Below are 27,112 nucleotides of genomic sequence, written 5' to 3' on the forward strand. Positions count from 1 at the left end.
GAGTGACAATTCAGTATTATCAAGAGTATGAAGAAATAAGACCTGTCATATACTGCTGGTGGGAGGATAGATTTATACCACCTTCCCAGGGGGAATTTGGTGATATAAATAAAACATTTCAGCATATTGCTGCTTTGACTCAGTAAGTCCACTTGGAGGAATTCATTTTATTAAAAATTACCTGAGAAGTTCAAATAAACACAGGTACACATTGCAATAATAAAAACTTAAATAAAATAGAAAAGAACCTAGATAGATACCAGTATTAATATGGATATTACATGTTTACACAATGGAATATTGGGAAGCCGTTATAGTCTGTGATTGATATGGAAAAATGGTCACAATATACTGAGTGAAAGAAGCTGGTCACATGATGGAAATATGCTAAAATAGGATTGTGGTAATGCTTGCTCAACCCTGTAAATTTACTAAACTCCACTGAACTGTATCCTTCAAATGGGTGAATTTTATGGCATATGATTTGTATTTCCACAAAGTTTTTTAAAAAGCAGGCTATAATATAGTATCTGGAGTATGAATCTCACTTTTGTTTGGAAAAACATATACCCACTATGCCTGGAAGTAGATATTCTCCAATAATAATAATTGCGGTTACCCTGGTTGATGGTTTTTCCTCTTTACACTTTTCTGAGTTTCTTGCAATGAAAGAAGCTACTACAAACACACCAGATCATCTGTGGGTAACATTATCTAATATCAACTTATTATCAAAATTAAACTCTAAATGATCGTCTTAATTTGTGCCCAGATTCTTTTTCATAATTTGTCTAAACTCATTTCTTCTGCTGTCGCCCTGAACAAGGTAATTGTCTTACTTTTGGAAAAGTTTATATTCCAGATAGAGCTGGAAGTAAGTGCCCTACCAAGGGCAGGGTACCAACATCTCCTTGTTGGGGCCAGAGGTAGTGCAGATGACAAATCCCAGGAGCGCTTGCTGCTCACATTCAGTTCCTGCAGCAATCTGGGGAATTGATTAGGCTAATGCCTATTCTCCAGGACTTTTCAAAAATCTTTATTTTAAAATGAACTCATTTATTCCATTCTTCGATCCTTATCTATGGTTCTTAGTGTGGCCTGTGAAGCCATTGGTGGTCCATAAGAATCCTTTGGGTGGTCTTTTGAATTAACACTAAGATATGTATGTCTAGCGTTGGCCTGAAGTTAAAATTGAAATGTCACTGAATACAATCCAGATATGACCTCACCAGTTCCTCATCCAGTGCAGGGCTGTTCATCATCTCAGCGATTGTTTTGCAAGGACATGTGGGACTAGGTGGATTTGAAGATGCAGACGGATCCTTGTTCTAAGGACTCTAGGGTCAGAAACATCATTCTGTGAACACACTGAGACCCAGATGCTCCTTACAGGAAACTGATATGACCAACCAAAACATTCAAACTGGCCAGATGAAGGAAGAGCACTGAGAAAGAAGCACAGAACACCCGTCAAATCTGAAAAAGCAAAACTGTCAAAGGGTAATGAATTCTCTCCAAAGCTTTCAGGATCCATTTGGCAACTCAAACTGTGAGCATCATCTACCAACCCCAGAGACAAAGCGGCCAAATGTTTACTGCCAAACTAAAAGAAGAAAGTTAAGTCTTCTGTTTAACCACAGTGGTGTGTTTAGCTACATTTTTAGAGGAGTGCAGTGGAATGAGAGCTCTGCTCACACACGGACAGAGGCGCACAGGTTTGCTGCTTTTTCCTCCCATGAAGCTTAGGCCTGTGACCATGAGCCAATTCACACAATTTATGTCTCAGCCTACATCAGAAACATAGCCACAAAGGAAAGAGAAGATCGGACACAAATCATATCAATATAGTTTTACTGGAGAGTTCAACCATCAGGAAAACAGCCTACTTTCCCCCTACAATCTGTTGAAAAGCTTGTAACTCCCCTTCCCTAAGTGATACCTCGTTAGGGACACGCTGAGAACCAAAACAAATCTCAGAATCCCTGGGGCACCTGTCTTCAAGATAGGTCACCAGACACAGACAACGGTGGAATGGGGAAATTCATGGTCCCAGAAGCAGATGCTTCTGTCCCTGAACTCCCATTGCCCTTCGTGTAGGTAGAGGAGGAAGGCTTTCAGTGGCATCTCGGGTAACGGGGAAGGAAGGGAGGCCGACAGCCAAGGGGATGTTACATTTTTGTTGGTGAACCGGAGGTATGGCCAGAGAGAGCGTGCTGGGCCCACCCAGAGGGGGAAGCCCAGGGCAGAGCGGTTTTCTCAACCTTCCAGCTCAGTGACTCAAGGGCAAGTTGCTTAATTTCCACTCGACCCTCAGTCTCTTCACCTAAAAACGGGGGCGCCTACCTTGTAGGGATGTTGGGATGGTCAAATGAGTCAAAACATACAATGAAGACTCTAAGATTACTACCTAACACATAGTAGGCACCCCATAAATGTTTACAAGCATTAATACCTGGAAATCTTTAAGATTTGAAACAAAAGAGAAAGTAAAACCTGCTCTCAGATGGGGAGATGGTGTATAACCCACAGCTGATGAATTCTGAAGGCTATGCTGAGCCTGAGGGGACCATGGAAACAGACAGACTGTAGACAGCCAGGGTAACAATAAAGGTCCTCACAGCTTCCCGGGCACCTCCTGCAGAGGGTAATCTAAAATTCTCAGAGCTATGAATGCCTTGCCTACGAAAGTAGGACGTCCAAGGGAACAAGGGATAACAAACTTTCCAGGTCTCCAGAATGGCAGACCAGGGCTGAGTGGCTGCCACAGTGGGCTTTACATCTCAGACTTCAGTCTGGATGGATTTCTTTAGGTCATTTATGCACATACTCTTATTAAGGGTCACTGTCACGTAGTTGGTGATTTTTACCTTCTAGGAGCTTATAGTCAAAATAATTTTTAAAAATGTAGTCAGTCAGTCCGTAGTGAAGTGACCTCTGTTGCCATACATTTCACCAGGTGCCTCAGGATGCTGTGCATGTGAAGAGAATCTGAGTCTGCATTCGGAACAAAGAGGACCAGCATCAGAGAGTGAGACTGTAAGGGGATGGGGTGGCGGGGGAAGGAGGCAGTAGAGTTCTGTAAACACGTAAAATCACGCACTGAATCCCGTTCCGTCAGGATCCAGTGCTGACAAATTGCCGCCATTACACATTTCATGCTGTAACTGACCTGCGCGCCAGTTTAAGGACATGGCAATAGCAATCTCAATAATTACTGCAATTTTAGGGAAGTACTACTACCCAAATGTATTTTGATCACTTGGGAAGCACAATGTGTCCTATTTATTGTTTTTATAGGAAAAACATATTAATTTTAATCAAAAAAATAATTGAATAGAAGATAAGCATAGCATCATGCTCACATAAGCTGATGTAAAATACACATTTCTGATGTTTCTTGAAAAAAGAGAAAGGAGAGTATTATGGGAGTTACAACTTTGAAAGAACTGTGAAAAAATAAAAGCACATTATTGATACTGGGAGCATTTTAGAACTGGAGAAAGAAAGGTTCTTAATGATTATCTTCAGGATAGAACAGGAAGGGAGTCATGGATTTAAATCCAGGTGGACAGAAATTAATTATCCCCCCTAAAAAAGTCAGAGAACATAAAAGACAGAATCTACAACGAATATATAACATGACAGAAACCAAAACCAACACAAGAAAAATTGCCTACATATTTCTTTCTAGCCCAGGACTCTGATTTCACTTATATTCCACAAGGGAATTAGAGAAAAGAAGGTTTTGTTTTGTTCTGTGTTCTTGGTGAGTAGCCTAAAGTCTTATGAATTTTTGTATAATCTCAATAGCACCACGGGAAAAATCCCTCAGCAACTAATGAACACTATTTGTTCTCTTTTAACTCTGACTTACACCCTAGTCCAATATGATTGTGCTAGTTCTGACTTTCTACTAAAGGCGAAAAATAAAATTACTTTTAGGCCATTTAAATCATTCTATGTCTTTCAGTAGACTAACCCTGACATGACAGCCCGAGATGTTCTTTTTGTTCTCGAATGAGTAATGTTGCCTTCTCCTCCCTCTCCACTTCTTGCTTTCATGCTTCCCTCCTTCCTCCCCTCCTTTCTTTCTTAAATACACATCCGTTTAGAGTACTGAACGTATTCATTAGACTTTGACCATCACTGTTGTTCAGAGAGAGGAGTAGTTGTACCTCGAGGAAGCATTTTCCATCTAGGGGGTCCTAAGTTCCCAGGCAAGAGCAGCTCGCCAGCCTCTGCCACACTGACGAGAGTCCCATGGTATTGTGTTTAAGGTGGCCATCAGTCCCTGCCGGGCATGGAGAGAAACCCAGACCTTCTGACTAGAGAGCTAAGGTCTCCTGCCCTAACTGGAATGACTTCCTGATTCATTTATACAAAGAAAATCTGCGTTCCTGGGAGATACAGCAAAAAGAAGTACACTTTCCAATCACCCCAGTCTCATGTGACGCCCCGCAGATAATCTCAACAGAGAGGGACAACGAAGTTGGCAGCCTTCAGCATATTAATAGCAACAACAAATTAGCAACTATGTATTTTAATCGTCAACATTCATAATTGCACAGAGTATCACAGATCACTTAAATAATACATGTCAGTTAATCTAATGAAGAAACTAGTAATGTAGAACATTCAGAGCAATACCGTGAGCATGTAAAAACTGTCTGCGAGTGACATTTCACACACAGAGTACAGAATGAGAACAGGTCTTTGAGGAGTAGTTATTTAAAACCCTTACCAACAGGCAAAGCATTATGGAGAAACACACATCAATATAGCCAACCTGCCAGATCTCTCCAGTAAATGCACAGCAATTCTAATAGATTCGGCTATGCTGGCTGTGCGCACATACACAGTCATTTCAAACACTCTGGTGTTGTGTGGTGATGGGAATGCAGAACAGGAGCAAAAGGGGCTACCACTTACTTGTAAAACTGAATCCAGTGGGGGAACTCTAGACTCCTGGCTAGTCAACTTGAAAATGGAATAAACAGAACTCTGTCACAGGGAAAAAAAAATTTTTTTCTTAAAAATGTATATGTGTCCAAAATGGCTGAAAATCTTGTCCACGCTAGGGGAAAGTTGAATGTGGAAAAATCTGCATTTAAAAAAATCTATGCTGTAAAGAAAATAAAAAGCCAGAGCATTTTGGCATTAGCAAAAGGCTGCACTTAGTTCTCAGGCAATAAATTTATGGGGAAACATGACAGGCTCCTCATTAAAGCTTTGTGTACGTTGGCTGAATTTTATACAAGATTCTTGAATCTTATGGAAAATTGGGCACGGCTTGACATCTGAACAATGTCCCTGGTTTGTTTGATTTCTAAAGCATCGGAAAATGTTGCACTTTGGAAATCAAGTAGAGAAGAATAAACACACTAAAATAGAACTGGGCTGAATCTGAAAGTTATTTTTCCATATGTCTCTATAAGATATTTATTACCTTTATTTTCCTACAAATACAGCTTTCCATGCTGGAAATACTGTGATACCTTTTTTTTGGTGGTGAGAAAAATAGTCCTGTTAAGACAAATCTTACCCAGCAGCAATAACCACCTAAGGATAGGCAATTTTCAGCTGGCTTTTCAGAGGCTGGTTGCCATGACAAAGAGCACAATTTATTCCTCAGTCCCTTATCACAACTACAGATCACAGACCATAAAAATTAACAAGCCTCTTTTTCCTTTTCCTGATGATTTCAGAGTTCCTCATCCTTACCTGAGGTCTTTTGTTCCCCCAATTAAATGGAATGAATGTCAGTCATCTAGCAATTCAATTAATGCCGATTCAAAATTCTGGCCAAACAAGAATCTATAATCACAACCTCCTAATCACAGCTCAGTCATGAGAATGAAAAGTAAGCAGGAAATTGCACTAATTACTCAATTAGACTAATACTGTATTTTTAAGCAAGGATTTAAGGGGTTGTCAGCTCTGACAAAGGGCTGTGGAGTCGTCCTCACCTTGTGTGCTGGTAGTGACCCAACCAAAGCCAGTGTTTTCAAGGGGCCATGATTTCTACCCATCTAATATGGATATGCCTGAGCTGGATAATGGAAATTTACAACTAATACGCCAACCAAAAATGAGGGGTGACTCCAGGGGGCTTCAATGAATGGCTTTCAACCCAGCCCTGTACTGTGGATAGGGCTTTCCCATGAGGGTGGCTGAGCACACAGCATCACCTGTGCTGGCCCCAGAACATCTTGTGAGGGGGAGCTTTGCACACACATGACAGCGGCTACTAAATCTTAACTGAGTAATGCTTATAGGTATCGGCTTCCAAACTCAAGACAGAACCTGTATCGGGTGGGTGCTGGGCAAAAGCTCCTCAGCCAAGCGGGTCCACACCTGATGGGGACCCTGGTGGCGGCTATGAATCATCCGCACCCCCAGGGGCAGCTTCTCAGGCTGCAAAGCCTACCTAGAGAACCTTCGTGAAACCAAGAACACTGAGTGAAAAAGAACTGGCTGGGAAGGACACACAGATGTGCCTGAAGTAGTTACAAAACAATGCAGGATACAGACCAAAACAAACTCGACCTTATTTTTTTAAAAATGAAAGCCTAAAAAAATTAAGACTGTTTTTTGCTACTCAGTTTCAGAGACTTAAATATCCTGTAAACAACAGGGAGGACACTAGAGCCTGTCATGCCTCTGGTTTTTGTAAAAATTCTTCCCAAGTTGGATGTGGGAAAGGAGCTAGAGACAGGAAGAGGACCTGACACACATGCTGAGGTCTTTGCAGCAGTTTCTGAAATGACCAACTTGGGGGCTGCTCGGGGCTCCAAAAGGAGAGAAAACATTTATTTGACTAAGGCAGACAAAGTCTTTTACTTCCAGGGTTTGCCTTGCAGGTGGCCACTGCCCAGTGAGCGGGGATTCTGGTGGCTGGCAGGACCCCCGACAGGCAGGTTCTGACCGCTGCGGGTGCCTGGAACCTTGGCATCTCTTCCAGAAGTGTTAGCTTGGCTCAGCCGGCCTGGAGGAAGCAAGAAAGCAGGGAGCAGAGCTGCAAAAATGATTGCAGAGACAATCTGCCAAGTATACTTTTAAACTAATGAAGTCTTATGCTACAAACCACTTTTAAGCTAATGAAGTTCTATTCAGCATCTACTTTAGGTTAAAACCTACTCTTGAGCCTTGAGATCAATTAGAAGGTGGGGAAGAGGGTAGGGATGAAAGGAAACCCAGATTGTTCTTTCCTTTCTCTCCATTATCCCAACCAACCTCGCCTTTCGTCAGTAGAGAAGGGAACAGGAATGATACAGGAGAAAGAGAAAGCACTGGGCCAAATGAAAGGCTGGAAGTGTAAGAAGCAGCAGCAGAAGGAAGCAAAGTTTTCCAAGAAGGAATCAAGGGCTTCCCTGGTGGCTCAGTGGTAAAGAATCCACTGGCCAATGCGGAGACCTGGGTTCAATCCCTGGGTTGGGAAGACCTTCTTGGAGAAGGGAATGGCAACCCACTCCAGTATTCTTGCTTGGAAAATCCCATGGACAGAGGAGCCTGTCAGGCTACAGTCCCTGGGAAGGCAAAAGAGTCAGACACGACTTAGCGACTAGACAACAAAAACAATGGTAATAATGAGGGGAAAGATGGAATGCTTTGTATTCCAAGAAGGAATCTGAATGCTTTAGGTTTGCCTCTCAACTCCGCCTAAGATACCCACTTTATTTGACTGAAAACTTCTCTTTCAGTTGTCTGTGTGCAATGCCTAATTCTTGCCATCATCTGGGAACACCTCCACTCACTCATTTTCCCTCTCCTCACAGAGCACCTGCATATTTCCCTCCCCCCCTGCAAATATTTTAAGAATCTGAATATAAGAGATCAAGCTTCTCATATAATGAGGTTGATGTTCAAAGCTGTAAATCTCAAGTTCTACAGAAACATTATTTCCAAAGGTCAAAATATCTTACTAGGATTGTCTGCAGGACCCTGGTCCTCTTCCAGGTAATATTCTATCTTCTTTAGGTCTTCCGGGGTAAATCTCCATTTATTCTCAGCTGGTAGGGGTGGCACTTTGGGACTGGATCGTTTCCGGGCAGAACCAGGAGGAAGGGCCTGCTGGCAAGATGCTGGCAGGGAACCTGTAATCAGTCCTTCTGGGAATTTCTGAGCTAAGACTTTTAGACCTAGGTATGGAAGATCATCAGAAAAAGCACTGTTAGCATGGTGAGGCCAAGGCAAACCTGGAAAGGAGCCCACATGTCTCCTCAACACAAGGACGGGAAATCTTTCTTAATTGCTTCACCATTAAGTAAATTACACCAGAAAATGTCCGTTGTTATGTGGGATTCTGAGAATTCCACCATAAATTGCTTTGCTCAAGTCTTCAGCACGAAGGCTTTCTTACAGAACCATAAAGCAACATCATTCTTTCAGGAATTAGAAACATGTGCTGATTGAGCTAAGGGAAGTTTCACATATCCTGACTCCCTTCCGCCAGCATGTTTTTTTTCTCTTTCCAGAATACTGAATTCTGAGCTCTGCAGGGGAGGGGAGGGGGGAAGCTCTAGGAGTGAAGCTGAAGGAGTGTGAGTCTAAGTATCTGCCTTTTAAGTCCTAAGCAGAACATAGCCCCTCACCTCCGGAAAGCATGAAGAGGTTCTCAAATCCCCTCTCGCACATGGTGGTGGCCGCCTGGCTGGCCAGCCTCTCGTCGTCGTCATACAGGATGATGATCTTGCCATGGGCATTTTTCTAACAGTCACATGAGTTAAGGTTTGACCACACTGAGCTAATGCTCCTAGACTATAAGAAATGCCGAAGGAAGGAAAGCAGTCAAGGTTTGCCTATCTTGAGTTCAGGGAGCACGGGATGACCCCTCTTCAGGGCATCCTGGATTTTTTTTCCTGTGCTGAAAACCAGCACAAGCTGGTATCCTTTCCGTGTGTGTGTGTGTGTGTGTGTGTGTGTGTGTGTGTGTGTATATATACATATATATATATATATATATATATCTCCAAGATGGCACTAGTTACATACTGTATACTCTTTGGCCCTTTCATCTGTACAGTCCTGGAGAGCAATTATTATAACCTCCATTTATAGATGAGGAAACATAAAAACTTTTGTGCCCAGTGTCCACTGCAGCCTTAGTTAGAACAGTAAAAAAGCGGTAATCACCTAAAAGTCCAGTCCTCCAGAGAGGAATGATTTAGTAAACTATAGTAAATCTAAAGATGAGATATTTTACTGCATCAAAAACAGAGTTTATAAAGAGCTTGTGTTAGTGTGGGGAAATTCACTGTAATAGGAAGTGGGGGAAGCAACTAAACACTAAATTATATATATAAGTATGACTTTCACTTTGTTAAAAAGACTACATAGAAGACCACCTGGAATAAAATACACAAAAGATACCGTAAGAGTTTGTTATTCAGTTGTGTGGTTATCGGAGACTTCAATTTTCTTTTTTATATATTTCAGTATTTAAATTTTCTATTTGTACAATTTTTATGAGCAAAGCAAATGAAAATTTTAAGAAGAAAAAAATTAAAATAGAAGGAAAAAATTCACTCCTTATATTTTACTTGGGGAAAATGGAAGAAAAAAAAAAGGTTTCTGGGGGAAAAAAATGTCTTAGGACTAAGTGTCAATAGATCCTAATGTTAATCTAACGTTTCTTGTCCAACTGCAGGACGGACTAGAAAGCAGCCTCAGCAGTAGCTAAGGATCCAAATTCTAAAATATGCTAAGTTAGCTAATTAGTATCAGTCAATTTGATTCTTACAACCCTTATACCACCCAACTCCTTAAAGTGCAACAAAGGATACATACTCAAGAATATCATTTGAGTAAGGGTTCATTGTTCTAGACAGAGTTGCAATTGGGTAACTGTAAGCTGCAAAGAGAAGAAAAAGCTTAGGAAGTTTGTAGTTCTCAGTACAACTTGGCCCCAATCCCTAGCTGGTTTAACATCTAAGAGTTAAACATATTTTCAAACTCACTAGTGATAAACCTAAATACTTCTGTGAAAGAGAAGAGAACAGGACACAGTGAATGACAGGAAGCACTGCTTCACTGTTTCTGACATTTAGCCCTGGGCCCCTGATCCCTCTGAGAATTTCCCCAGCCTCTCTTAGAACATGCGGTGGAGCCAACTCACAGGTTCCCAGAACCCATCTGGCTAGCACTGTGCTGACCACGGGGTGTGGGTCGAGCCTGCCTGGGCTCAGGACCGGGCTCTGTTCTTGGGAGTGAGACACTGAACAGCCTTTCTCTCTTACCTCCAACAATGTGGCACTGCTGGTAAGAGTCTCTATCTCGTACATCTAGCAGCAGGAAAGGGCAGTCGGGATAAGGTTTGTCTTTGGTATTGGGCTCTGTTTTCTTCACAAGCCCTTTGTCTAGATCCAGTTCCCCAACACCACTGATGACGCTGCAAGTGCAAAAGTAGGTCGGCAGACACTAGTCAGGGGTGGGTGGCTTAAAGGTCAAATGCGTTTCTTCAGAATGGCGACAAGAGTGCTCAATGTCTTTTCAAAAAACACTTCAAAGAAACAGGAAAATGGATATGGTGTCTCAGTTCTGTCTCTGAATGCAAGGTACTATGGATGGATCCTTATTCTATCACCCTGGACACCAAGGAAGGGATCCACTGTCCATACTCACCTTCAGAGAGTTCATGTTAGGTCATTAGCATGGCAGAGGGGGTAGAAACTGTAGGGCACATGCTGCCTCCAGCAACAAGGGCAGCATTCAGAGAAAGAAAGAGGTGAACAGTTAATCCAATGGAATTTTGATGAGTGTAAGAAAGCAGAGCAAAAGGAAAGAATAAGGTTGACAGGACAGGAAAACTGAAGACATTTCTATGTATATTATATGTAACATAAAGTAACAATGGTGTTTTAATATATTTCATATACTGTGACTTATCCAGTATGTCTTATACTCAGTGTCTTTAATAGTTATCTGTAGTCACTTAAATTTTTATAGCTTACGACGTTGAGGTTGAAGAGGCTTTTAAATTCTGTGGCATATGATAAGATGGTGGAAAAACTGCGATTAAAATGAGGAAGGTCTGTTTCTGACCCGTTTCTGAAGTCACAGAATTACCAAAATTGCTTGCCAGGTTAATATAGGCAAAATGTGGCATAAACATGAGTCGGAGAAAACATGCGTTATGAGCAAAATGGCAAGCAGTGAAATATCTGCATTGGGATAAGAAGATGATCACTTTTCTGGTAATATGAAGACACACATGCCAAACCACAGGTTGGTTAGTCTGTGGCAACAGCTCCTCTCCCATCACAGCAAGCCAAATTCTGCCTTTAAATCCAAAGAAAAGCTATAACTGTATGCCATGTGGTGCATATTTTATTTAACCAAAGAAGAAAAAACCTATGTCATATGAAACTACATCCTCATGGAAGCCTTGTTCATCTATCTTGTTTTGAATGCAATTTTAGAGTTCCTGGAACAGAAGTAGTTATGAAAATAATAGTAGTGCAATTGACAATAGCAATACTGTCTCCAGTAGAACTAGCCTGTCTGGTAGAACTGTTTTACCAGTAGAAGGGATGGATATATGCAGAAAATTAGTACCATCTTATAACCAACAGTGAATATAGGTGAGGAAGTACTGCATCGTGAAACTGCCACATGCATTTGAGAGTTGACATCAAGGCTGCTTTCACTCTCCTTTGCACCTATTTAATATCAGAGCACTATGTGTGGCACTCTATTTTTCTTCTGATTCTAGACAGGGTAATTATAAGCTGCAGCAGACAGAAAAGGAGAGGGGGGGAAATCATACTCTCTGAGTCAAAAGATAGTGGTTGTAAAACTGAGTCCTAATAGCAAACTTGCATATATGAAAGCTCAGAAGAAAGGGGTTGAGGAATGAAAATTAATGCTCTCCTATCAATATTAACTAAGAATGCTGTGAAAAGATTCAGGAGGTGGCATTTATATATAGAGAAAATCAAATGGCTGGGATGAAAATGTGGGATTTCACGACGCCAACCTGTTTCTAAGGTAATTAAGTCACTGACATGGTACATAGATTAATGAAGGTAAAATGCAGTGAAAACATGAATCTGATAAGAGCACCTCTGAAGAGTCGAGCGGCTAAAGTCCCCGGCTCCCTCACTGTTGATGAACTGTACGGGGCTTGGCGACTGCTCCCCAGGGCTCCCATTTCCGTTGGTCTTGGCAGTGATTTCAGCATCAGGCTCTGAAGTTGCAGAATCATTGTCTAAAATTTGCAAATGAATAAATAAATAAATTTAACCTCAGAATTTGTATTTACTTGTTAGGTATTTCCACTGAAAGTAGGTGGAGAAAAGGAACTCATATGATCATTATTAAATTGTTCTCTAAGTTCTAACATACAGATTCTCAAACCGTAGTCTGTGGACCCAGGAGTCTCAAAGACCCTTTTTCAGGGGATCTGAAAGGTGAAAACTATTTTCATAATACTACGATGTTCAGTTCAGTTCAGTTCAGTTCAGTTCAGTAGCTCAGTCGTGTCCGACTCTTCACGACCCCATGAATCTATTTGTCTTTTTTATCATGCTGATATTTGCATTGAGGGTAAACATGGCAGTAAGATAAAGTAGTAATCATCATTTTTATTAAATGTCCTCCTTAAATAACACACCTTTAAAATATTCTGTGTGATGAAATGGGGGAATCCACACACAACAAAGTTGCTACATACCAACATCCCATTGGTGCTTCAAGGGAAAGTATGCGTGGGATTTGTGCTGCTTTTGCCTTGAACTCCACTTTTATGTGGAAGAAAAACTGACATGAAAACTATAGTTATTTAGGCTTGTGCATTTGGCATATATTTTCTAAAAGATGATCTACGTGGATTTCTCATTTCAAGGAAAACAACCAATGGTATTTGTTGCAATGATTAAATTTTAAACAAAAATAGAATTTTGGAAACTATTTGCCACCAAGAGCTTGACTTCTTTACCATCTTAATGACTTTTTGATAAGGTGGGTGTTGAGGTCAATAAATGTGACTTTTTGATATTGTATAGTGAAATTTGTCAACATTTGGAAGATAACTCTTAACTCAGTGAAAGCAGTGAAAATGAAAGTCGCTCAGTCGTGTCCAACTCTTTGCGACCTCATGGTCTAGAATACTAGAGTGGGTAGCCTTTCCCTTACCAGGGGATCTTCCCAACCCAGGGACTGAACCCAGGTCTCCTGCATTGCAGGTGGATTTTTTACCAGCTGAGCCACAAGGGAAGCCCAAGAATACTGGAGTGGGTAGCCTATCCCTTCTCCAGGGGATCTTCCTGACCCAAGAATCAAACAGGGGTCTCCTGCATTGCAGGCGAATTCTTTACCAACTGAGATATCAGGGAAGCCCTCATCAGTATTTTCCAAATGACCAATGAATGATGTTATAAAATTACGTATGAGTAAAAAATACATTCAGAGTTCAAAACAGACCGATGGGTTCAATGTAACAGGGTATGAAAAGTTCATTGATATGGTTTCAGATTCCATACTACAACCAACCTTTAAGAAGGTACCAGCTATCAAGTTTTGATGTAGTGTCAAAAAAAAAAAAAAATCCATATTAGATGAAAGGGCTATTAAAATGTTCTTCCTTTTTTCAATTACAGATCTGGGTGAGGCCAGAGTTTCTTCAGGTTACTTCAGCCCAAAGAGCATATTGCAACAGACTGAATGCAGAAGGCATGAGATATTAGCTGTCTTCTGTTGAATCAGACATTAACAAGACTTACAAAGAGTGTGAAACAATGTTATGCTTCATATTATTTTGTTTTGGTGACACAGCTATTTTGCATAAAAATACATTATTTAGGTTTGCAATGGGTTTAGTATTATTATTTTTAAGGTAAATAGCAAATAAATATTCTTAAAATTCTATTTAAATTTTTAATATCTCAAGTATTAATAGACATAATTCACAAAAACCAAAACTCTTTGAGGTCGTCAAAAATTAAGGTGTGAGAATTTGCTGTTCTAACCAGTATAATGAGAAAATAAATAGAAATAAGAAGTGTAGTTATTAAAGAGAATATCAAATTTTAATTTGCGTATGATATACCTAGAAAATTTAAGAGAATCCTATGAAAATAAGGAAAATATTCATAAATATGTTAGATTTTAAAATTAATATAGATTGTAAGGTTAATTTAAAAAATAAGCTATTTATAAAATAAATAAATACTGACAATCAAAATATTTTTTCTATATACCAATAAGAAAATAACATGAAGAACATCTCATTTATGATAACAGCTAGTTACAAAATATACCCTCTTAGAAAATTAACCTATTAAAGAATGTAAAGGCCCTATGAAAACTGATAAGTGCTTTACAGGTCTTATAAAAATTTTACTTAGGGACATTAAAGAAGACCTGGATGAAGAGAGAGTGACATATTGTGCATATTCCTGACTTAGCGATTAAAGTGAAATGATGTTAATCCTTTCCTATTTAATTTTCAGCCTTAAAACAAATCCCAATGGACTTTTTTTTTTTTTTTAAAAAGCTTAAAAGGATTTTAAAGATGAGAAGAAAAAAGATATATGTATACGTAATTTGGAGAACCTGCCTTTTCAAGTAAGTCACATATACTGAAAAGGTAAAGGATCAAAACAGTGCAGTAGCACAATGGAAAATTACAAAGAACACAGAAACAAATCCTAGGAGATATATGTGTAAATAAATCTAATGTATATTAAAGGCACAAAAACCAGTAGGTAAAGGGAGAACTATTAAATAAAGAGTGCTGGGATAATCTGTCAACTATTTTAAAAAAAGCAAACTTAGATAACCTCTTCTTATTTTGGATTTTATGACTCTAAAGCACTAAAATGAAAATACAACAGGCTAATAGATTTAATCATGAAAAAATGCAAACCTCAAATATGTCAAAAGTCAACACAAAGAAAATCAAAAATCACAAATTAGGGGAAAAAATCCATGACATACGTAAGTGAGAAAAGGTTAATATACTTAGTTCATTAATATTTTAAAACTAGTTCTTTAGTAGAAAAAAGAGTGTATGCACAAAATAAAAATGTAATCAAGATAAAACTGTTAACATGGAAAGGAAGCCTTCTTTGCACTCCAGAACTGCAGGCCGTCAGGCCCCTTCACCCAAGCGAACTACCTTTAAATATTTGTCTCCTTCCAAAAATGAAACAACTACATATTTTATATATACTTATTTCCCCCCTTCTTACATATCCAGAAAGATGCTATTCATACTGCTCTACACTATGGTTTATTGTTTACTTTTTTCTTTTAACTTAATAATATCAAGTAAAGGTTTTTCTCATTTATTTTCAAGGCTATATTGGTTTCCAATGAATAAAGAGATCATAATCATTTAAAGATTTTACAAATCAGTAAGTAAAAGATGAACATTCTATTAGAAAAAAGCAAGAAAAGACATGCCCTCAAAAGAAGGAATATCTATGACTAACAAACACAGATATGTATGCCAAGGCTCAATCTCGTTTTCAGATAAATTAAAAATAAAACTGCTATATACCATTTTTCATCCATCAAACTGGGAAACATTCACAAAAGTGAGAACTGTTCAGCACTGGCTGGTATGGGGAGAAATGGGTCCTCTTATTTGTTTGGTGGGAATACATTATCTTTCTGGAGATAATGTGGAATCAGCACCGAGCATCTTACAATGGTTCCACCCTTTGACCATCTGCAGCAGTTTATCTTCAGGAAATAAGTCAGAACCATACAAAAATTTATGTATTTACATTACAACATTCTCTCATAAAAATGAAAAATCAGAAAAACATTAATGGCCAACAATAGGAGAATAATTAAATAAATCATGGCATATCTAAAGGGTGGACATTATATGACAACACAGCCTTTACAAATTGAGCTTTTGAAATCTACTTAATGACTTAGCAAAGTTTTCATGATAAAATGTTCAATGAAAACAGCATAATACAAAACTATATAGAACAGTACGGATTTGGGTGGGGAAAACAGACCAAAATGTTAATAGGGTTTATTAGTTATTTTAATTTTCTTTTTTATATATTTTTAAACAGGTTTCTGATTTTCTAGAAATATATTTTAAAGCAGGGAAAAAAGAAATATTATAAAAGGAGTTTTTTTTTATCCCTTCAAAAACAGCCAATGTGTATACAGATACAATCTGTTCTACAGGCATTCCTGAGTGAGTTATTATTCTGTATAGAGCACTAAAAACACTAATATTACTCACACATTATGGTGTCCTACTTTACAAGAGCCTATTTTGCTCTGCAAATTTATCTCAGAAGAGAAAATTGCATGTGCCCATATGTCCTGGTGTTGCAATCTCGACAATGAATTAAAGGACAAAATCCAGGTACTTTATAATAACCAGGTTAAAACTGGGAGTACTCGAATGAGGAGACTCAATTATCTCTATTACAAAGAGCCCTTATTTCTCTGCAGTGTGAGAGGCATCCGTCAAAAGATAAATTCCTATCTTTTTTAGATTCTCTTTATCCTCCCTAACAAAAACAAGCCCAGGGAAATGACAGTTGAGTTGTACAAACCCGGTGTTCAGACTTCCTGAGAAACTTGTCTTGAAATCAGAAGTCAAATTCCTGGCCTCCATCAACCTTAACAAAACACATCCCCCTTCAACAAGCAGCTGCACATTGACAGCTGAGGACTTCAGGATGAATAAAGACCTTGGCTCTGTGGATTCTTTTCATGATAGTACACCTAAGAGGCTTTCTTTTCAACTTGGTATTTAAGAAGGGAGATCTGGTGCCTATCTTGCTAGCTTTATCTCATAACCCTCCCTTAGACCCCAGCCAGACTGGGCCATGTGACTCCCCAAACACGCTTGGACTTCTCCGTGCCTTCGCTCAGGCTGCTCCTCAGCCTGAGACAGTCTCACCCTTCACTTGCACCTGTTGAGATTCCACGCCCTGAAGGCCACGGTGTGCACGTGCACACATGTATTGGGGAGGAAAATAATAACAGAAAGACAGGTTACTCATACTTCAGAAATTCATATGACTCCATGTAAGCAGAGCTGTGTCTTTTTCATCTTTGTAGTCTCATAGCACCTAACTCTGTGGCCTGTACATATACAGAGAGCAGTAAAAATATTTGTTTAAAAAATTAATTAGTATATTAAACACATTTAAAACATTTAAGGCTAAAAATGTTACAACCAGTAAACCAGACAGCTTTTTTTTTTTTAAAGAAATAAGAATTAGCAAAGCACCAGATAGCATTTCTCAGAGAGTCACAATCTAATTACAGACAGATACATCAAAGTCCCTGTGAACACAATAGCACAGGATCCCACAGTCAAATGGTCAATTTGTCATTTTCCCCAAATCCTCAATTCTCATTACCTTCTAGCCTTTGAATCTCCTCAGCTGTCACTTCCAGTGTTTGATCAGATAGGGACGCAACCTGGATGGCCTGATAGGAAACAGAATGAAATGTGTAGATGTGTGTATGTTTGTCTTTAAACAGAGGCAATTCTGTTTTTAACAGAAGACGAGGAAATATCAGACATCAAAGATCTCCTGTTTTAAGAAACTGTCAGTGTCCCAGGTTGAAGACTAAATCTCAGGTCTTCTTACTTTGACGGCAGTAATTACATTTTCTTTATTCCAGAAGAAAAAACTTGTTTAAAACATTACATGATAAACTTAAAAGACCAAAACGATAATTTTGGACAAGAAACATAAATACGAGTTTAAAACTGCCTTCATGTATATTCTAGTTTCAATATAACATGCTATTTCTTAAAAAATGCATAACAGCATTGTATTAGCAATTATTCAATGAAGAAATAAATGTAATTATGGCTATATTGATTATAATGTTGTACACCCAATACATCGTTTTTAAAGTACTTTTGTGTTGTGGGAAGTGATAAAGTAGGAGATTGTAATTAATATGCACATACTACTATATATAAAATAGATAATTAACAAGGACCTACTGTATAGCACAGGGAACTCAATATTCTATAATAACTTATATGAGAAAAGAATCTGAAAAAGAATATATATACATATAATAACTGATTCACTGTGCTGTACACCTGAAACTAACACAACATTATAAATCAACTATACTCCAATAAACATTTAAAAAATAGTACGTAGAATTCAAATTAAAAAATAAATAAATCACTTTTCACAACTTAGCTCATTAGACTAACATCCATCTTGAGTTGTACATCACTGGAACCCTTGTTTGGGGGCCAGAGAGACATTTTGTCCATAATTTTCAAATGAAAGAAGAAAGTGACTTTACTAAAGTAACAAAATAGCCCATGGCAGAAAGACTTGTAAAAAGAGTACAGTCATAGATGGGATATTACCTGCTTTCCACAGAGAAATATGTCCAAGCAATAAAGAACCCAGAATTCTAGGTTCTTATTATTAAGATAAATTGACAAGGAAAAGTAAAACTTAAACTACAAATTTGATGATTAAAAAGTAGAATTTATATTTTACTGTATAAAATTCTTTTCAAAGAAAAAAGTTTCATACCAATTAGCCCTCTCATAGGTGAAATATAAAGAAGCAGATGAAAACCCTCAGCAAACATTACTCAGAGTTGAATTTAGAAATATAGAAAGTAGCACAAATTAGATAGTCTTTATTCCAATGGAAGATCATTAAACTTACCAGCTGGGCAAAAGTTGTTACTTTCAGTCTCTTGAAAAGCTCATCTTTTTTGTATCTATAATCTGCAAAGCAGAACGGGACAAATATTTTTCCAGGTTTATTTTGCTTTCTTGGAGGTATTAATTCTTTCTAGTCATCAAGAAACTTCATCAAGAAATGTACCCCAAAATGGTATATTTTTCCAGTTATTTGCATGTATTTCCTTGCATTACCTCATTTGATCCTCATGATAGCTTCAGAATTAAATGTGGCAGGTGTTGTATCATTTTTGTCTGGCCAGGAGAAGCCTCCAGCTGAAACTCTAAGCTACCTTTTTGGGTCCAGCGATTTGACCTCTTCCCTTTATTTTTATTGGTCTACAGTTATCCTTACTATGCTGTCTCTACTTTGACCCCACTGTATTGCATACATTTTTGTAAGTCCTTCTCAGAACAAGCAGGGGATAAACATCTTAATTTTACAAATGAGGACAGAGACCCAGAGAAGCTGAAGTGCTCTAGGTCAAGAGCTGGTAAGACATTTATACCCTACTATTTTATCTCTGTCCTAGAAAGAGAATAATTATTCCTGAGGAATAATTATGCTAGAAACAGAGGACGACCTTTTTTTCCTGGAGTACAATACTGGGCACAAACTTATGACTGGTCCTGATAATCTCTTATATCAATTTTCCTTCAACTTTACTTCAGTAAAAATCAACTTACTGCAGTTTTGCAACAGGAAAAAGTTATGGAGATCTATTGTACAACAAAGTAAATATACTTAGCAGTAGTGAACTGTACACTGAAAAGTTTATAATGAAAGATTTATAATGGTAAATCTTGTATTGTGGGTTTTTTTAAAAGCAAAATTAGAAAAAAAAGAAAAATCAACTGAAAACATCAATATTTACTCAGTGCTATCTTTACAATTCTGAGACATAACTCAAACTTTTTCATTTGTTTGTGTTAATAATTCTTCACATATTAAACAGTTTTAAGAAATACAGCCAATCTCACTTTATTATTTGTCCCATAGAGGCATGTTAAAAGCTGGCCTCCCTAAACTTTTCTGAAGAAGACTTGCCAATTCTGAAGAGTTTCCAGCATTGAACTCCTGCCCACCCCTACTCTTCACTCTTCTAGTTTATATATTGACATCCTTGACTCCTTAAATACTACCTCATTATTTCAGAATTACTAAAGGTTAGCTGGATAATTACTTTAGTCTCATAAACAAAGAATCCTAACAAGGAAAGGATTAAAGGTACTTAATATTATTTACTTGGTTATACTAATCATTCCCATGAATTTTTCAAAAAACCAGCACAGACCAGAGAGCTACTTTGGAGGATAATGTGAGCATGATTTACCAAACACCTTGAAGCTCAGAGTTGGGAAATGATATTATCTTAAAAACATGCCTTCTCTAAGTACCTCAAGACTCTTTCTGACGAGGAACTAAAGCTTCTCTGTTCTAAAATGTCCTAAAGATAGCAATTTGGCTAAAAATTGATCTTTCTTCCAGGAAATTCTTAAAACAGTTTCTTCTAGATACAAGATAACAAACCTAGACGCAAAGTAGCTTCTAAAACACATCAGGATGCAGACCCGAATAAGCTGAGCAGAAGCTTTAGAAAGTGCAACTCAACTATAGTATTTCTCCCAGTTGCCACCAACTTGCCCACCCAAAGTCATTTATGTAAATCAAAATGGCAATAAGTCAGCCAAAGAAAATAGTCAATAGCTTTCAAAGTAGTTTGCACTGTGGCATTTATCCATTGCTATTCTTTTGGTATAGTTAACATAGTTGGAAATACTACTCTAGTTCTTCACATTCTATGTACAAAATACACACATTAAAATCCTCTTTAAATAGAAATCACCTTAAATAAGAAAACAGCCACTGCTGTTTTCTAATGATCGGCATTTCCAGCATCCTCTCATAAGCACTAGAAATTGCACTGCACATTTGAATCTGAACTCTACATACCTGGTTCTGGTTTAGAAGGACAGCCATCATGAGGACTTTCTGACATTATTACTCAGATAAAAGATTAAGCTAGACGTTTTACAGCAAGTCTTAAATTTTATAAAAAGGATAACTTGGAAAGCTCTGTCAGTCTGTCCTTGCAAGGGCGAACAGAGCTTTAAGAATGGAGCTTCTGCTACTGTAGCTTCTCCCGGACTCTATAATGGAGACAAACAATCCTAGTTTCAGAAATGTTATCAAGTTTTGCTTCTCCGGTAAGTCTGGAGTCTAAGTGTGTCTCTCTCGAGTTACTGGAAGGACAGAGACCTAACTATCTAGGACGCTTCACACCGGGTCCAACCAGTGTCATCTAACCACCAGAAGCCAAGAATGGGCTTTGTGAATGGTCAATAGACACAGGGTGTCTATTTTCCCCAGGCAGAGTTGAAAGAATATTCAGATCACAAAGGAATTCTGCGTTTTCAGGGTTCTGTTAAATCGCGTTATTAGCAAAGGGAAGTGGGCTCACAGTGGAAGACAAATCAAAGGAAGTAACAGGACAAGGTTTGTGATTTCACAGAAAGACATGGCATCTAAGGTAATCTGAGGAAAGAGATGGGTTTAGGGTGTCACAGAACAAGGCAACATTCTCCTCCTTCTGACCCAAAAGAATACCTACAACAGAAGATGGGAAAAGAAAAGGGAATATTTTCCAAGATGTAGATCCCAAACCAGAACCTGAAGTAATTCTAGCTGGAGTATCAGCACAAAGTGTGTGAAACAAGGTGAGTGGAACCTCCTATCTTACTAAAAGGAAGCCCACAACCTCTGAAGAGGGAAGGTGAAGTACGCATTTTCAAGGACTCTAACCCACAGGTATTTCTTTTGGGAGATAAGTTCCATTTAAAGTTTATATATCCCAGAAACCACATTGTGCTTTAATGAGGAATATTTTAAACAGGGTTTCAGCAAGCTGGGTGGAATGGGACAATTTTTATATGGGACAAATTTTGGTGTGGATGGGTCAGTTTACACTCGGCTACCTATGCTTAGGAGGTGAAAAAGGCTACAAACCAGAACAGAAGCAGGCCAGTTGAATTTTGCTCACAGTGAATGAATTAAGGATGACAACAATAAAGTTTAGGTGAGTAAACAAGATTTTTTTCATAGTTTAAAAATTTAATATACACATATGTATGTATGTAAAGTGGAATATTTTACAGATATATAACATTTTAAATATATAGCATAAATGTATAAAGTATAAAATATATAAGAAAAAAAGGATACTGTGACATTACACATTAAAAAACAAATGTCTATAGCATCAGTCGTTATAGCTGAATGTAGCGAAAAAGAGATTCAGCATGGAGCTGCTCCTGAGTCCACGTCTATTGTCTGGGGTTTCTCAATACTGCAGCAATTCAAAAGGAACAGGAACATTATCATTTAAATTAAAATGATATGCAAAAACAAAAGTTCTGGTGAATTCTGGATTTGTAATATTTTCTTCCCAGAAGGTATATTCTACCAGAGCCAGGTCTTGAACTGCTACCAGTCAGAGCGCCTCTCTGCCGCCATTAGCTCAATACTGCCCTAACACTGGGTTCTCCTACTGAAGCTATGAGCAAATCCATCTTAGAAAACAGATGTCCCTGCTTCTCTGATTCTGGCCATGATGTGTACATTTTACATCTGTTTTGGACACAGATTGAAAAATTATGATTTTGTGCAAGTGCAGTGCACTCAGTGACTAGAAGCATATCTTTGCCGAAGATTAGTTTTTTAAAAGGATGTGCATGAAATATGATTTTTAATTAAAAGAAAGCTGACTGCAATGAATTTATAATGCATAACACCACTTTAAGAATAAGCTCTTTCTCACACCTCTAAGTCTTTCATGAATACTGTCGAATTTATACTAAAAAGAATGCTATGAAATAAGATATTATTACTCCTATCTCAGGTACAGAGAAAATAAGAAAATAGGAAAGATTAAGTACCTTGAATACAGATTATAAAGACTGCAGTACAATGAAGCTAGAAGCTGGGGTTCTCACTGCTTAACTAGAGATTATTTCATAGTCCAACGTTATTATCTCCCATGGGATTTAAGGCGGGCAGAACTCAGACCCAAAGACCACAACCTCAGCAGCTGACCCGATGGTACAGTGTTTCCCACATCCTTCAAGGCATCTGCCATGCTCACCTGACTCCCATAGCTTTGTATGCGAGTCACCTGTAGAGTATGGTTAGGATTGTTAATAACCAACTTACAGAGCCACTATAGGGTTCCATTACCCCACACCATAAATAGCGTTACTCACTTTTTTTGATCTCTTCTAGCTTCTCAATGTACTTAGTCATACTGTTACCTAAAAAGAGAAGGATTTTAAATATGCTTTTAATGGAAGAAAATGACGTCTGAGCCTTCCCATCCTGTTTTTACAGAACTGCAGTAGACAAATGGATCAGACATAGTAAATAGTCTTTAGGATTATACGGCATTATTAAAAGATAAGGAATCCAGGGAAATGTTTTGGTCAAATGTGTTAAGCTGAGGTGCACACCCAATAAACATTAAGAAGTCCCCACAGGCGCTACAAATGATCACTTTATGTAATTTCTTTTCTTTCCGAGTTAAGCCTTTCATCCTCCATTTATTTGCCCCATAAGCTTTTTTCGTGGGGAAGGTGTGCAGAAGAAGAGAAAGAAACAACAACCTCTGAATGTCTAAAATGAGCTGCTGTGCCCAGCCAAGTAACCCTTTCCTCTTCACTGAATCTTTGTGGTTTCCTTCTCTTCCCTGAACTTGGTCTTCCACTATTCATGCTGATACTGCAGTCTGAACTAGACCACACAGTCTGTATACCAGTATTCACCATGGATTTGATTTGCTGAGAAATCACAGCAGATCCTCAGCACTGTGGGGAGTCCTCCACCCTCATGTTTTATGGCCTGGTTCTATAACACTAGGTTCTAGCCAAGGTGGTTTGGAGAGTTTTCATGCATTAAAACTGGGCCAGGATCCTTATGGTTTCCGAATGAACTAAAGTCTGGTTCTCAAGCCAGGGGCTATTATTTTTTTACCGAGCATGCTTCAATTTGATTCAATTCAGCACAGCAAGCTCTATCTGGCACCTCACATGTATAGCAAAAAAAAAAGGAAAACATTAAAAATAATTTTTCATTTCTAAAACTGTGCTCCTAACTTTTAAGCCTTGAGAGCAACTAGTCAGTTTCAGTCACAAACTTTGGGTAAAAGAAATGCTTCCGATTAATGGTATAAGCACTGTTCTGAACTTTTCTTCATGTGTAGGTGACAAGCAGAGAAAGAAAATTATTTCTCTGAAACCCAAAGCACATTTTCAAAAAACAACTTACATCACTTGTTATTACTAAATCTATACCATCATGGAATAAAATTTCACTGAGTTAGAATATTCTTTTTTCATCTGACAACACACAGTCCCCAGATCAGAACCGAAGAGCAGGACTGATTCAGTGTAGTCCTGAACCCAGACTGTATCCTTCCAAAAGCTCAGAGAGACGTGACAGTAGTAGGGCTGCTCAGAAGGCCTGAGGCTTCTCAAGACAGACACTGAGAACACCTCAGAAGAGATCCAGAAAGGACCAAAGACCAAGGCTGGAATCAAATATAATCTTTTCTAGGTTCTTCAGGCTGGAATGAACCTGAGATGTTGACCAGATCTCCACAGTGGAAACCGTGAATCCTTCCCAGATTCACAGCCTCTCCTGTGCAAGTCCGCACTTGGGCAGGAACCCAACTGGTCAGTACTTAGGTTAGAAGACAGGGCAAATGGCATGCTCTTCACTGTCCCACAGTCTTATTCTTAAACGACTTTATAGGAGCACGTTCCTGGGCCCATTACAGTGCCAGGCTGTTGATGTGGCAGTTAGTTTCTTTTTGCTGGAGAAGCTTCAGGTCTCCTTCCAGAATTGTCGAAAAATTGAGGTACAAAAGGTCCACTGACTTGTCCGGAGAGAGCAAGTTAGTAACTAAGTCGAGATTAGTATTCCCAACCTCCTGGTTTCTAACATGGCTCGTAGAGACACACTGATTCTCTAGCTGTGCTGTTTTAAAAACATGATTTCACTGTGAGGTAAATATGTAGGAAGTGTTACTTTCTTCATAGTAGCAGGTGGGAACCATTTCATGCTCTCAAATTCCCTGAGGCATGCTATGCATGGGAAACAATAGCCAACCTTATCATATAGTCTCTATTATTAAAACACTGCATTTCCAGTCTATAGCAGTTTCTACTAACAATGTGTCTAAAATCCATTTCTCAGTCAGTTAACAACATTTTCAGAATATTTACACAGCACTTCATCTTTGTACCAGCAGAGCCTCACAATGACCCTGTGAGGTATGTTTTCATTCCTACTGATTATTTTTTCCACTAAAGGAGAAGACAGAGAAGCAAAGTCTTTTGCAGAGGTGTACAAATACTTGGCAAAATTAGGAATAAATCTAAGAGTGCTATTGATAAGAAGCTTTTTTCATTATGGCTATTCATTCTCTTCTGTAGGGGGGAAATAAAAGAAAATGGAAGATTTCTGCATTGCTTCAACTGGAGAAATGACTAACCAACACAAAAGAAATCCCTAAAAATGATTTTAGAAAATATGAAAAGTAGTATTTTTACCCCACGTCATGTACTGCTTGTATCTTAACTAAGCAGCTCACCTTACTGGATCTAATTTCATCTGAAAACAGCTTTTTGACTACCTTTTAAAAAGAATACAAATGAATCAATTCTATAATTGACTTATCTATAAACACATTTTTATTTTATACAAAAGTAAGGAGGCTAAAAGACTATCAACAGAATAATTTTTTAATTGAAATTACACATTACTGCCAGATAAATTTTCCTAGACAAGACTTTGATTAAAAAAGAAAGTCAGTGGCTCCCCACTGCTTGCTGACTGAAGTTTAAACTCCTTGCTGTACTACTGAAGGCGCCAACGTCTTACCTACCTCTTCAATCTTGCCTTAATTACTAAACTTGACAAACTCTCTGTGAGTCTTTGGCTCTCTAACATGTCACCTTGCCCACATAATCATAATAGCTCACCCAGCTGGAAGTGACCTTTCCCTCCTCTGAACTTCTACAGCACTCAGCTTACCACTCACAAGGCATTTATCATTGTACTGCCTTATTTGTGTGTAAGTCTTATCTATCTTATTATACTGAAAGCCCCAAATAACTATTTACACACACATAGACAGATGCACACATGCACAGAATATCTTCATCCTTTCCACTGTCTAGGGTTGGAGGCACTCAAAAATACTTGCTAAATGAGAAATACTATGAGATCTACTGGCTGAAGAATCCTTATAATGGATCATATTATAATGTAAATAATCATACCCCAATTTGCTTTGAGTTTTTGGATGCCTGATTTTCTCTAAGCTATACACAACTTTATTTATATACAGTACATATATGTTACATACTACTTAAATGACCTATATTGTTTCAGGACTCAGGTAATAGAAATGTATACGGTGATATTTAGCCTCTACTTAGTTTATAATTTAAGTTGCAAAAAAAAGATATATAAAAAGGTTTTACAAGTGGAATCAAGAGAAAGAGACAACTCAACTATATTGATATTGCTAAGCAAAGATACAGCATAATCAACGAACTGAGGGGTTCATTCATTAGAGTTTTTCCTTTGTTTTCCTATAATGTAATAACCTTATTTGTACTGAGCCAGTAAGAAAAGCAAGTGATTTTGAGCAGCAGTAATCTAAAGTGGTTAAGATTTATAAGGCAGGAACTCAGTTGCTAAGAGACAATTCCACTGCTTTATTTTTCTTCAATATTTCCCTCCTCTATGGAGAAGTTCTTTTGGCTCGGAAGGAGCAGAAAGCGTGAAAAGAGGCACAGAGGTCCTTTGTTAATCTCAATAAGTTACACGAGTGCATAGTGCTTTCTGGTTTGTAAAAGGCTTTCACATACATTTCTTCCTTTGGCATAAGAAACAGAATTAAATACCAAGTAAAGATGAAGAGTACCTAGTCTGTAATGAGTTTCAGTGCTTAGGATCAAGGCTATTAGCAGATATTCAGGAAAAGTAAAGACTAAGAAGAAAAAAAGAAAATGACTAGTTTGTATGGAGATAAGAAAAGTAAGATGAATTTTTAAAAAATTAAAAATAGCTAGAAAAGACTGAGTGGAGATAGTCTATGGACTTTTAGAGAGCTAAAGAAATTTGAAATTAGATTGAATATAGATTGAAATGAGAGAATAATGCCAGAAATGAAAGCGTTCAGGAGGCTAACAAAGGAAGAGCCCTGTGGTTTGGAAATTGTCCCTTAATCAGCCTGCAGGGCTACAGAGCAGGAAGCCAGAGAGGGTGCTTGAGAATACACAAGGACCCTGCGGTGGTGACCGAACAAAGTGCCGGCAGGGATTTCATCGCAAGCATAATCCATTCCGGGCACAGTCTGGCAGTGCTGGGGAGCTGGGAAGATACACTCAGGCACCTAT

At 38.3% G+C, this 27,112-nt stretch overlaps 1 protein-coding gene across 6 annotated transcripts in view; it reads right to left on the reverse strand.

Moving 5' to 3' along the window:
* Positions 1-4,524: 4,524 nt before the first annotated feature.
* The window catches only part of CEP41 (centrosomal protein 41), a 48,178-nt gene continuing 25,590 nt past the window's right edge, over positions 4,525-27,112 (reverse strand). For 2 of the 6 annotated variants that reach the window (XM_042248832.1, XM_042248833.1), the window contains exons 3-11: positions 22,913-22,960; positions 18,636-18,697; positions 17,343-17,412; positions 12,061-12,205; positions 10,236-10,387; positions 9,783-9,850; positions 8,592-8,706; positions 7,923-8,138; positions 4,525-7,015 (exon numbers count right to left, since the gene is read on the reverse strand). In XM_042248832.1, coding sequence (XP_042104766.1) covers positions 6,837-7,015; positions 7,923-8,138; positions 8,592-8,706; positions 9,783-9,850; positions 10,236-10,387; positions 12,061-12,205; positions 17,343-17,412; positions 18,636-18,697; positions 22,913-22,960 — 1,055 coding nt within the window. In that variant the 3' untranslated portion in view covers positions 4,525-6,836. Of the gene's footprint in view, positions 7,016-7,922; positions 8,139-8,591; positions 8,707-9,782; positions 9,851-10,235; positions 10,388-12,060; positions 12,206-17,342; positions 17,413-18,635; positions 18,698-22,912; positions 27,109-27,112 lie in introns of all 6 variants that reach the window. The other 4 variants (XM_004008068.5, XM_060415130.1, XM_060415129.1 and 1 more) reach the window with 4 other exon arrangements.

This window comes from Ovis aries, chromosome 4 (assembly GCF_016772045.2).
Source record: "Ovis aries strain OAR_USU_Benz2616 breed Rambouillet chromosome 4, ARS-UI_Ramb_v3.0, whole genome shotgun sequence".
In the NCBI taxonomy this organism is placed as follows: Eukaryota; Metazoa; Chordata; class Mammalia; order Artiodactyla; family Bovidae; genus Ovis; species Ovis aries.